The sequence below is a fragment of the Symphodus melops genome (genome assembly GCF_947650265.1).
Source record: "Symphodus melops genome assembly, chromosome: 16".
Lineage (NCBI taxonomy): Eukaryota > Metazoa > Chordata > Actinopteri > Labriformes > Labridae > Symphodus > Symphodus melops.
The window spans coordinates 13451886-13465621 of NC_136706.1; the positions used below are offsets into that span (position 1 = coordinate 13451886).

Below are 13736 nucleotides of genomic sequence, written 5' to 3' on the forward strand. Positions count from 1 at the left end.
CCATATGCTTGTTTGGTCCAATTGGTTTGCTCAGTTGGTCTTTTGTTGTTGTTGTTGTTGTTTTTTGCTAACTATTGAATTAGAATAGTGCACAATACTCAACATATCAGCACTATGCATCAATGTAAATACGCCAGAGTAAGCACAACAACTTCATTTGATTTGTAGTCCAATGGCAGCTAAAAACAAAACAATAAAAACAAACTTTACAATTACAGGACATCTCAAAGAATAATTTACAAGACAATACAAACAAACTCATATCACTTTTATATGCAAAAGATTTTATGAAGGAGTATATGTCACAGTCACTTATACGTGCTGGTAATATCATGTGACTTCTTGTCTGGGTTTGGAATACTTTGTCTTATCATTTCATATTCACTGTGTTCCGTTGTTTTATACTCTATCAAATTGATATCATATATTTGTCCCCATCCTTTCAAATAAAGTTGCATTTTGTTGCAGCAACACATAAAGTAGGATTGCGATGGAAAATCGTACTTGCATTGTCATACTAAAAATAGGGCATTGGAAGAGGATCAGACCTCTACCTCTCAGCTTTAGCTCCTAATCTATGGAACAAGGTATTTGCAGATGCAGGTTGTAGAACTACTGCAAAGCAAACACATTTACTGTAATGTAACTCTTGTAAAAAAAAAAAAAAAAAGGGAGAAAAAAAAAAGAGGCACAGTCGATGAGCATTGATCGAGAGCAGCACGAGTCATGTCCTCAAGTGCTTTGATGCTGCTCCCTCAGGCCGTGCCAGGTAATCCAAGCCTCAGAGGTCGGAGAATTTCCCGGCAGGATAAGGGAGGAGATGCTGCAGTTCCAGTGTACACATCTGCTGGATTCCATGCAGATTTTTAATTGTTAATCAACACCTTTCTTTCTTATTTACAAACCAAAAACATAAATGTGAATAGGCAGGGAGGTGTAATAAAAAGGACATAGTAACAATCCATTAACAGGGTTAAAAAGCTGAAAAATTCTGTATGCAAGCTGCACTATCATCAGCTGCTTGCTGAAAGGGCTTTGACAATGAAAAAGGAGACTGTATTATAAGCAATGCAGAATTGTGGCGTGCGCTAGTCTGCTCATCAGCATTTCAGATGGAAAGAGAGAAAGTTTGCATTATTCTTCTGCTTGACAGGAAGCTGGTCTGCAGTATTGGGGCATCTTGGCTTCCACAGGGGTGACTCTGAGATAATTTTTGAGTGTCTGCCAAGGTTCCCCTTCCCCCACGCGCTTTGAAACTCACAGAGAGGGTCTTGCATGCCCTGCTCCAATCATCGTTGGTTCCTAATGGAGGAGCGGTCATGGACAGCATGAAATCTCTAAAGGGCACAGTGATTCTGTGCCTTTATCTGGTGCCATTTTCTCTCTGGGAACATAAATTAGATGCACCAATCCAATTCTTGTGATCCTTATAAATGTGAAGGAGTCATCCCAAGAATACATTGTAGATGTATCTAAACTTAGCCAGAACTTTAGTCCTTTAAATGATGTCTCATGTCTGTCTGTGTGGTGTGCCACAGTACAAATGATGCAATTAGCTTCGTTTTGCATAAAGGTGAGAAATTATCCACTCAGTAACTATTTAGAGTTCCTGAGTTCCTCAAATGACATTTTGGGGTGTCTTAGAGGGGTTTATGTCAGATTGTGTAAAATGACTTCCTGTAGATGTTGCTTAAATTCTGGTGAAAATTCGATAAAGTTATTGCGCCATGGGCTGAGAAATTGTCCTGAACATAAAAACTACAAGTAGAGGCATTAGTGGGTGATGGATCATTTCCCGTCTAAGCACTGAGTTACTTTAAACAGCTAGCTGTAGCTTAATATTTGATTGACATAAAAAAAAGTTGTATTCATTTTAAACACAAGAAGTTTGGCATTGCTGCTCCTTTGTTGGTAGTCAGCATATTGTTGTTATGCAAACATACCCCCCATTGTCCTTTGGCACAGGAACTGAACTGCTGAGCAAACTCAATTGCCTTTTGTTCCACTGTATATCTGCACCACTGGCCTTGTTATTTTGTACCACCTGAGCATTGCTGAAAAGATTGAGCAATGGGGTGCAGATGAGCTAGCTGTTAAATCACGCCCTATGTAAGGATGCTATATACCAAGCGGGGGTCCTGTGTTCAAGTTCTGGAAAAGTACTCCCTCTCCTCCCAAATTCATCCACTTTCTTGTTACATATCAAGACTCAAAATCCCTCAAATGAATCTAAATTAACTTAAATTAGCAATATATAATATATATTCTACACAAATACCACATTATTATTAGGATGAGCTCAAGATGAAGTCTCCTAAACCAGAAGGGACAGAATAGAAAAAACATAGGTGTTGAGAAAATAACAAAAAGCTTAGGATTTTTTACTTTAATCATATTTTCCACAAGAAAAACTTTTGGATGAAATGCTTTCTGCTAAATGTTGTATGCAGCAGATTAGAACTCTGCTGACACCTACTGGATCAAGTGTGTAGGTGTAGCAAGCTGTCTTCCTGTACTGGTTCTACATAATTGATAAGTAACAGCTGTTGTGGTGTAAGTAGTTCAGGCAAGAAAAAGAAAGCAGAGAAACTCCATGAAACAACTCTGGAGGATCTGAAGTTTGTTTTTAAGTCATGACATTGCACTTGAATTTCCTTCGGGATCAATAAAGAATGTATCTATCTATCGATCTATCGATCTATCGATCTATCTTAAATCTTTTCTGTTATGTCTGTTCAAAACACTTTATTCTACATTATGTAAGGTATAAGCCTTTTAGTATAAAGGTTGATACTTACAAACTGCACCACTGAAGCAGCAGGATTAAATCGTGGTTAAGTGTCATGCCCAAGGACATGGTACATGTTGTTTCAGAAGCTGGGGTTCAAACCCCGAACCTTCTGTTTGAGAGACTGACTCTCGTCGTAACTCACATCAACACAGCCACATCAGCAGTATATTTTTAATGCATAGTTATATTCAATAATGAACTTAGAAGTCGTTTCAAGGTACTTTAATTGTGTTGTTTCTGTTCCTATATAACACCATGGCAATATTTGACTTTAAAAACATTTATTTGATTCATTTACGTACTTGTGACTCTTAAGATAATACTTTTCATTATGTCCAATATAAACATTGTACTTTCAAATTTAATAGATAATTACCGTTTTTTGTGGGTTGTTAAAAATCAAATAGCCTAATCTTAATTCTTAAGATCAAATATATCTAGATGAAAAGAACAAAACATAAAATCTAACAGACGTTCTAATCAATGTGATGCAATGCTGCAAACCTCATTGATGTTTCAGTTTCCTGAATATGGATAGCAGTTGGCCTATTTTCCAAACACATGATGTGGAGGAATTTCACATCAAGGTGAGAGAAAGGTGTACCGATTGTTGCAGCTCTCATAGCCTCTCTCATTATTTTACAGTTGATCGTTGACCCTAGATTGGACACAGCAGCATTGGCTGACTCCCAATGTCTTTTTTTTTTTTTTTTGCTGAGGGAAGTGCAAGTCATCGTCAAGGGCAAACACAGGTGGATACAGATTCTCCTTTGGAATTTGGCCAGATGGCATGTGACACGTCAGGAAAGACACTGCACAACACAGGGCATTTCAGGGACATTACATGAACATACCGAACAAAAAGTACACAATAAAATCATAAAATATTTGACATTTTGTGTTCAGATAAAGTCCCACAAACGTGTGATTATCTGCACACAGTGCAAATGATTTTAAAAAGTATATTTGTATTTTCTTTAACATGATTACTGTTGGCCTTCAAGTTACAAGTCTCATATAACCTTCACTAAAAAACACTTTTACTTACATGGACATAAGCCTAAATATTATCTATACCTAAACATAAAACTAAGCTGATATATCATCAGTGCATTATGACATAACATATACAAATGAAAACGGTGGTTTTGACCCAGAATCACACATTTTTAAGCAAAAAGAGGAAGAAAGACTTCCAACAATAAATTTAATTAAAGTTATCAATAAGTTATAGTGAGTAATTGTGAAATTTGCAATTAGTTGCAATAACAAACAGATTCCACCTGGTGGTGCTACAACATAGCTGCACATTAGCAGTCAAGGATTTTACTGTGCAGTTTCAGGCTTTAAATAGTGCTGTGTACAGTACTTGTAAATCTCAGCAATGTAGAAACATGACTCACTAAACAGGAGAAATGTAGAGCGTGACTTCCTGTTATATATATATATATATATATACTCTTCATACTATAGCATATGTTGATTGATGAACCAAGACTTTCCTGTTGGGGCTCAAAATAAACAGATAGATTACACATAACTCATTACACCCTATATGCACACCTATTCCATACAACATTTAATTTTTATTAAGTGTTGTGTTTATTTTGGTCATAGTCAAGTAACATCCTTAAAATATAGAGCTAACTAAATGTTTCCCCAAAGATCAGGAGAAAAACTGGAAGTGCCTCTGTCTGTTTTTATAAAATATGTAACACACTGCTCAAAGTGGCTGACACAGCAGACCTTCTGAACAAACAAACCTTCAAAAAAATCTTCCAGTCCCCAGTACTCTGTATATTATAATACTTCATTATCTTCTCAATACTAATAGATACTGAGGTCAATTTTAGGTTCAGTCTTTCTGTATTAAAGACCTATTCCATACCAAGATGCACAGTTACACATGACACACATGAATTTCTGTAGATTTTTCCAGATAGAAAATCATGATGACGGACTGTAAATTGTTAGACCAGTTCATTTATAGCATTTTTTTCTTTAGCTTATTTCCTCTGTTATGGTCTCTTAAATTAAACCTGTGAAGCCTATTAATGAAGCCTGTTAAGGTGTCTGACATAAAAACAGTATGCTATACAAAGTTTAAATTGCTGTAATGTTATGATGATTGTATCCAGGTAACAGAATGATGATGCTTTCTGCTGCTTCACTATATTCCATATTCAGCACGTCACTTTTTGGTGGAGGAGCAGGTGGACTCAGATCTGACACAGCACAAGTGTTGTCATTGTTTTCATAGATCCCAGCACCATCTGCTCCTACTCATTATTAAAACTATCTAAACATGTCTTCATTTATTTTTTATTCTAGTCTGACTCATAAATAGCCTACTGTCAGGGGATACGGTGGGGTTATTTTGGGCAAATTTAACAAAAGGCCTGCATATGGTTAAAATCTGGCATGGATTTTTTTTTTTTTTTCTGAATATTTCTTTATTTAATATGCATGTAGACTGTGTGTTAAAGTAAACCCAGTGCAAATCTATCATTTATGCAATGCATTCTACAGAGAGGCCATAATATGGAATGTGATGGGGGGGGGAATCCTGTAAGTCAATATAATGACTTAATATCTCAAAATAATGAGATATAATCAAATCTCAATATAATGACTCACTTAATATAAGGAGATAGTATCGCAATATAATGAGATATTCTCAATATAATTAATTAGCATCTCAAAATAATGACTTCGGGGGTCGCCGGTGGCGCAGCGGCAGTGCGCGCGACCCCACGTATTGAGGCTCAGTCCTCGCGCGCGGGCAGCCCGGGTTCGCGTCCGGCCTGTGGCCCATCTCCCGCATGTCTCTCCCCACTCTCTCTCCCCCTTTCCGACTCTATCCACTGTCCTCCCTCTACAAAAAAGGCCAAAAACAAAATCTTAAAAAAATAATAATAATAATAATGACTTCGTATCTCAATATGAGGAGATAGCATCCCAATATCATGGTACCTTCTAAAATAATTTTACATTCAGTGGATATCATGAAAAGGTTAAATCACTACATTCATAAAACAATAAGAAGTTAAGAGAACTGTATACTCAGACTGATCCATAAGCTATGCGCTACTCATTCAGGCCTTTAATTGACTGATGTGGTCTTCTAAAAGATTTTATGCTTGCCAAAAACCATCTAACACATTACGAAATAAACCTTTACCGAAGCATAAAAACACATAATTACCCATGTATTTCATTTCTTTTTTTTTAATGTTTATTCTCTCTCATTTTGTGCCTTTATCTGGAGATGAGACAGTGAATAGAGTCAGACACTTGCGAGAGGGAGAGTGGTGAATGACAAGTGGGAAAGGAGCCACAGGAGGACCACACCCTCTTGGAGGACCAGAGCCTCGGTACACGGGTGCATGCACTAACCACTAGGCTACCGGTGCTCTCGCCTATTTAGTCTTTATGTGCACACATAGCCTTGAGGGTCAGTTGGAATTATATGGGCTACATTGACAGCTATTTCTCCAGACTATTTTGTTCCTCAGGCATCTGCCATGGAGAGCAGTAGCTTTGACATTATTTAGCTTATTATGTGCAGCTTGATAGGTCTATTAGCAGTAGGCTCAATAAAACACAAAGCTGTCAGTCAATTGAAGTGGAAAATATGTATTCCATAAACAAAACCCAATAGCACAAAGCTACACAACCTACAACATGATTGGGTTAGATTATATGGATAAGGAAAGTGTCTTTTGAAAACATTCTTGATTATACAATATCCAGCTTTGAATATTGGCATAAAGCCGCAGTATTGATTGTCATGTCTTTTAGCTTGAAATAATGTAATAGATGTGACGGTAATCTGTTGGCATTTGACCTTTATGAATGTAATATTGATGTATTTCCAGTCAGATGGTGATTTGTTGAAGGCTATGCTGCATGGTACATTGCAACACCAACACAATTAACGAGTAGAAAGAAAGAGTTAAATAACAGTTCATATTCAGTCTTTGAAGAAGGTGCTATAGAGAATCTGCATTAAATGATAGTATCTGTACAATAAGGTGGAGTTCTGTTAACATGACAAAGAAATGGGAGCTACATGAGGTTGTTTTTTAACATTCATCCATTTGTCAGTAGACTTTACAGATTTATTTAAAACTGAAGCAAACACGACAAAATGTAATGTTCTTTTGAAGTAATGCGCTATTAAAAAAAAAAAATCAAGCCACAGATGAAAAAATCATTTATTGAGTTCATTTAAACTCAAATGCTTCGCACACTTCTCACTTAAAGTTGAACCACGATTAAGCTCTCAAAGAAATTGGTCTCGTGGACCTTAACATGTTGACCATTTAACCGCTCTTTGCCAATATCATCCATGCATCATTACATGACCTTTGTTAAAGCTGTTTTATGCATCTTCTCATTGCAACATCAAACAACCATGCATGGGCTCCTGAGGTAACAAGAGAGAGGGGCAGTGGTGGAATGAAAGGGAAGATAGAGGACATGCAGTTTTCATAAAGTATTCATGTTGTTGATGTTTTCCTTCCTGTCTGCTTCTAACACTAAAACAGGGGGGAATTGGGCTTTTGTAAATGTTAATGTATGGCCACCTCAACATCAACCGTCAATAAGAAAACGGATCAGGCTGTGTGAAACATCATGCTGCATAAGAACAAGCACTCTGCTAATACATCATATTAAATAAAATGTGTTATTGTTTTTCTCTTTAACAAGATTCTATCCCTCTCAGCACTGTTCTTTCTCTCCATCTGTTTCCAGGAAGAAGTTGCTGTGGTCAGAGAGAGGGACGACATAAGAAAAAAAAATCATTTGAAGGCATTTAACAGCTTTGGCGCCCTCCTCTTTTGTTCCTCACTTTACACAAAGCAACAACAGCTATCTGTGAAGGAAAAGCATTTAGCCCAGAGGAACAGTGTAAAAAAAGAGACAGAGAGGCAGGGAGCGGAGGACATTTGACAGATAAAAAGGGAGCTCTGCAGCAGGATCCCAACCGTGCTGAACACACAGGACTGCGTGACTGGTCTGTGCAAGCGGAGGGAGAGAGAGAGGAGAGAAGGGAGGAAGGTAGGAAAGAAGGAGGGGGGAGGGGAGCCAATTCAGCGCAGTGCAAGCTGACTGGATGAGTAGCAGCCGCGGCACAGGCAGCAGCATCAGCACCACTAGCTGTAGCATCTTTCTTTGTGGCTGCTGGAGGCTGTCTTGTGGCTGCAGTAGCATCAACATCCTCCACACACAGACATCTGGACACAGACGTCCCTTCTGCCTGCCTTACACACACACATGTCGTGGTGGCCACCAGAGACGAGGTAGTAAGTGACGGGGCTCGGGGAATAGAGGGACACAGGAGGAAGAAACGGGGACGACTGGTGGCAGTGCAAACAAGAGGAGGGCTGGAGCAACGCTGACTGGAGCAGCGGCAGCAGTAGCAGCGGCACCATGGCGCAAGCCGCCAAGCAGCTCCGCAAGACCAAGGACCTTGCGGAGGCCGCCGCCCAAGAGCAAAGGGAGAAGGAGGAGGAAAAGTTAAAAAGGAGGAATCGATCCAGGGACCGCAGACGCAAGGTATGGCTGGCAATCTTGAGAAACATGGGAGGTGACGATGTTTCATACATCCATCGTTCCCTCTCGACACGCTTTCTCGATCCCTCTAGCAGCATCTCTCTCTTTTGCAGGCATCTATTGTGCAAGATTAGTAGGAAGTAAGGAAGCAATTACACATGTATAATTACACAGTTGGTCCTGTGGCCTCAGCAGGTGCGTACATGTGTTTGTGTCAGGCAACCTACACTATGCTCTGGTGTAGGTTGTGTTCCCTTGGTCAGACATAAATGGGAAGGAAAGAAGGCTTATTATCATTGGTATGCCGTTAGAGGTGTGACCAATATAAGCTGGTGGTTAAATAACAGGCGATCGTTCTTTCTTTCTTCTTGGTTTCAGCCGTGCATGGGTGCAGCTCATTCATATTAATGCAGGTACAATGAAATGCATGTACAGTACGTGATTGTATGAAATTTTGTGCATAAAATCACTTCCCCTTAATGTACTTTGCATGCTCTGTACTTTTACACAGAGCTGTGTCCTTGTTGGATTTAGTGTCTTCCCCCATATTACAGTTTTTTTACACTGGGGGAGATGTAAAATGGAGGGGGAAGATGGAGGAAGACTCAAACAGAACATTTAATGTTAACCTTTCTGTTCAAGCTTTGTTCGTGTGCAAAGGCTGTGTGCCCTTTTGAATTGAAAAATCTAGGGCTTCGTGTTGGACGTTGATAACATTCAATGTTTAGTCACAAAGTAGGCTTACAGAGTGTCATCCTGTAGGCACACATGCTCTCATTCACCCCTTCCTCTCACCTCCCTACTGCACTCTCCCTCTATGACTGTTGCCTTTGGGTGCAGATTATATTAGGGTTGTGCAGCCTTGCACTCGAGCCTTGTAGCACTGACATGAGTAATGAAAAACAGTTTTTTCCCTCTGTTCACTTGATAACTATATGCCCGGGAAAAATAGGCTCAGTGTCCAGCACTCTGTTCCTTCCGAAAGGTTTTAATTAGGGATTTCACTAATAACTTGTTAATAGTGATTCATTAAGGTCTTAAATGAATGTGTTACTTTTGTGTAATTGTGATTCATCGCAAACTGTTTTGTTCATTTCGATGCACCTTGGATAAACCACTCAAGGTGTTTTCCTGTTGTCACAGTGATGGAAAAGAACAAAATGTCTAATTTTCCCTTTTATAACTTCTAGTACCTCAGTTAGCAAGTCAAAGGTAATATCTACCTTTCCTTTGAGGTGTTTGTTGTATGTTGTTTTTGATCCATTAAAAGGTCATTTTTTCTTAGTAAAGTTAATGCCATAACACCAATCTACCGGAGGTTCCTTACTGTATATCAAAATTAAAGCAGGATGGTCTTTTAACACCAAGTAAAGTACTCTCAGACTTAAGACAAAAGTTCAAAATAAAAGTCTCACAACTTGTATTTTTAAATGCCAAATGATGGGATTTTAAACATGCAATTATTCACGGTTAACTATTGAAACTGAGCGATTCATTGCAATTACAAAATTGTATTAGTTTGAAAGCTCATTATGAATACAGGAAATGCATCACACTTTAGGTCAAACCTAGCAAATAGTATCGCAACATTATTTTGAATGCAACTTTTATTAACTTTTTTTATTATTGCAACATCAACTCCATGACAATCAGTAACAATCACAAACCTTCATGCAAAAAAGAAGACATGTTGGACTCACAGTTCATTCTATTGACAATTGTTGCATCCGTACTTCACACATGCACACACTGATGGCAGAGGCAAAGTATCCGTCAATATTTTAAAGTGTCTTGCCTAAAGACATCGACGTGGCTGCAGGAGCTGGGAGAAAAACCTCCAACCTTTCGGTTAAACGGACTCTACCACTGATCTACAGTCACCCAATTGAACTTCCCTGAATCACTGCAGGGGGGATTACTTCACCACAACAGTCTAGTAGAATGCAATCATAAGTGTTTGTGAAATCAACACCCACTATCATGGAATATTATCTATTTTTAGTTCTATATATCTAAAATTGTTCTTAAAATATTTTTTATAAATACACTGTCGAAAGAACAAGATGCAAATTCAAGTAAATTGAGCAGATCCTTATTGGAAATGTATTTTGCATGCAGCAATGGGCCAAGGATTGATTCCGACCCATGGTCAATGTGATGATCAAGACTAAAGTCTCACACTGGGTATGCAACATACCTACTAGCTAGGCTACCTGGGGCCCCATCAAAGTAGTTAGAGAAAAAAGACAAGGATAACGTGCATTGCAAAATACTGTATATAGAGTATGTGATGCTAAACTTGCAGTTGTGTATCATAAAACTAACAGTCTAAAGCTTAACCACGTGTGCTTAGGGGAGGAAAAACTAGCAGAGAGGAACAATTGCCGGTTACACATCACATTATTTGCTAGCCTTGTTAACACAAGTTGAAGACTGAACATTAACTTCCATTAAGTTTTTTTCAATGAAAATGCTTCTGAGCTGACGGCATTTGTTGAGTAGCCTCGGTAAGCTCATATGCTAATGTCTGTGTTAGCATATGTGGGCGAAGTCAGCCATGTGTGGGCACTTATAAGGCAACTGCTGCACCCAGTATCTCGATCAGAGTGTCTTTTTAGTGTTTATAGTGCAGCTGTGGGGGCTATCACCGAAACATAGTCTGTGCTGTCCAGTAAGGTACTGATTATACTGCTCCAGGCAGCCAATCCATTACAATACAGGGCGGGACTTGTTGCCCAGGACACAAAGGAAAAATACGGAGAAAGCGATTTTATAGGATCAGATGGCCTGGCTGTTACAGTTTTGTTTGATAGAACAAAACAAGAAGCAGATTATTAAAAAGCAAAAATATTAACTGACTGTCATGTTCTTTCCTATTGTATAATGACATTAAAGGTTCACATATCATCATCCTTTTTGGCATGTTTAAATAATTTTCAGTGTTCCTCAAAACATGTCTGTAAAGTTTCTTGTTGTAAATCCACTCTGATCCTGTATTTTATCATATATAAACCCCTCTATTTCAGCCCTGCTCTGAACAGGCTGTTTCTGTGTCTGTAGCTTTAAATGCAAATGAGCTGTGTCTGACCACGGCCCCCTCTGGAAGGGCTTTGGGTTGCTCACCCCTCAATTCCACCAGATTCGTATGCATAGTTTGTCCACTCCAGCGTGTGACAGCATTGTGCACCCTTGTCTGTCAACACCTACCAGCTGCAATCTCCGTCTGCAGCACAGAGAGCTCTGTTGGTCAGCTGGAGTGCAGAGTGAAAGCATTTCCTGCATTAATTAAACAGAATCACTCGCAACAGCTAATACGTTGTATGTGATATAACTCTATGTAATCCGAATCAACACATAACAAACATATACGGTTATTTTTCTTAAGCCTCCAAATGGTGTGTTTTGTTCTGAAAATAAACTGGATTGTTGCATCAGTGTCTGACTTCCCGTCCCACTTGTTTTTTGCGAAATTGATGCGTCGTACTCCGGCAAAAATAGAAGCCTTGCGTATCTGCTTTGGAGGTCTCCGGACTGCCAGAGCTGAGACACAGCACGGAGGACTCAGTGGAAGCGCACACATTGAATAAAGGGAAACGTATCAGCTCCGCTGTTGGAACGGAGCGGAGACGGGCCGAACACGCATCTGTTGGAATTGAGCAGTAATGTAAGATGTAGACATATCTCTGCTACTGCTAATACTGACAAAACGTAACTGAGTTACCAAACAAATATCAATTTATTGAAGCCTGCAAATATCCATTGATACCTAATCCTAACATGATTAACATAAAATAATGTTTTTCAAAATAAAAGTAATCCTTTGACAGCATGATTATAAAGTTTCTAAATTGCCTTGTAATTTTTTGTTTTGTTTCTCTAATCATATGCAGTCAGCTTTTATGAAGGCCTTCATTTTGTGACATTTTATAAATAATTTTATTTTGTAATTTCTAGCTCTGCCTTATACCCTCCCTGATGAAATTAAGGATTCTGTGCGCACATTTCTTGCACCTTAAATGCCGCCATAGTATCTCTATGGCGCTCACATTGGCTACCTATGTTTTTGGTGTTGCACAATCAATCACTACTGAAATACAGGTCAAATGGATTGTAAAACAGGGTATTAATAGAGACAAAACACTTCAAGTATTTGTTCATAAACTATTGAAATGCAATTTCAAATTCAATGTAAGTCAATGAAGCTGTTCAGATGTTAAGATTACATTACGACCCATCGATTTATAACCACTCTATTAAATCTGTCTCCTAATGGAATCTCTTGAAAGGCCTTCAATTTGGCATCACTGTAGATTAGGAAGACGTTCATTCATTTGACTGTTTTCAAAGACCAAAATGACTGGCTTCTATTAAAATATACTCTTTCTGCAATCGTTTTCAGGAAATGTTGTTCTCAATTATAAAGCAACAAAACTCATCAATTTAATCAATCATTATCTTAGCTAAAGCAAATAAAACCAATAGAGACTCAATGTTATACTGTCATCTGTATATTCTCATTGCTTAAGGTGCATTACATGTTTCCGTCACGACATCTCTGGTCCACTTTAAGATTAAATGGCATTACTCCCTCACTCTATCATCTAACCTCAATCATCAGCCAAGCTACTGTATCTAGCTGTTCACTCTTTATCTGACTTAAGTCACCTGCTCCAGTAAATTGTTATAATGCACCAAAAAGGAATGAGGAAGCAATTCAAAGGAACATAGAGGGAGAGAAGAGGCATGGGCAGGTCTTAATCTTCCAACAATGTTAATTAGCTGCATCCGATGTAAATCAAACTCGGCAGCGTGGCATCTCTCCTCTCCACCTCTCCCCTTGCTCAAAGGTCATTCACTACAGTGCCAACAAAGATCCTATCAAAACTCTGAATGGAGTGGACAGTAATTCAGTTAAAGAATGTGCAGGGTCAATCTGCCATCTGTGCTACCTTAGATGCATTTTCTATAGCTGTCTGAAGCTTGGAACATATTTAAAAGCTTTTCTCACATAACAACGGAAGTGAAAAAACACAAATTTCTTGAAGTATATGGAAAGAAATTTCAACAAGGCAAGCTAAATTCTAATATACTTATTGAGCTGGGGGGTTTTTTGCAAGATCGGTGTTGTGTGGCAATTTACAAATTGACAAGTTATAACAACGTGCAAATATGTGTGCAAATTAACTCTGTGTGCAAATATGTTGTTTACATACAAGCAGCATTTTTCTTGCATCCACTCAATGATTGTGACCAATATTTAAAGTTTAGGCTGAAAACTCTAGTATCTGGTAAATATTCTGAGTGATAGTTGCTTGAGACAAACGTAAGAGTTTACCCAGGAGAGCAAGGCAGTAAACCTATGTGAGAACAAAAGTCCAGTGATCTT

The 13736-nt window shown here is 38.6% G+C and overlaps 1 protein-coding gene across 8 annotated transcripts in view; it reads left to right on the forward strand.

Moving 5' to 3' along the window:
* The first annotated feature begins 7629 nt into the window (after positions 1-7629).
* The window catches only part of ank1b (ankyrin 1, erythrocytic b), a 74476-nt gene continuing 68369 nt past the window's right edge, over positions 7630-13736 (forward strand). For 7 of the 8 annotated variants that reach the window (XM_079364178.1, XM_079364179.1, XM_079364183.1 and 4 more), the window contains exon 1: positions 7631-8353. In XM_079364178.1, coding sequence (XP_079220304.1) covers positions 8228-8353 — 126 coding nt within the window. In that variant the 5' untranslated portion in view covers positions 7631-8227. Of the gene's footprint in view, positions 8354-13736 lie in introns of all 8 variants that reach the window. The other variant, XM_079364177.1, reaches the window with a different exon arrangement.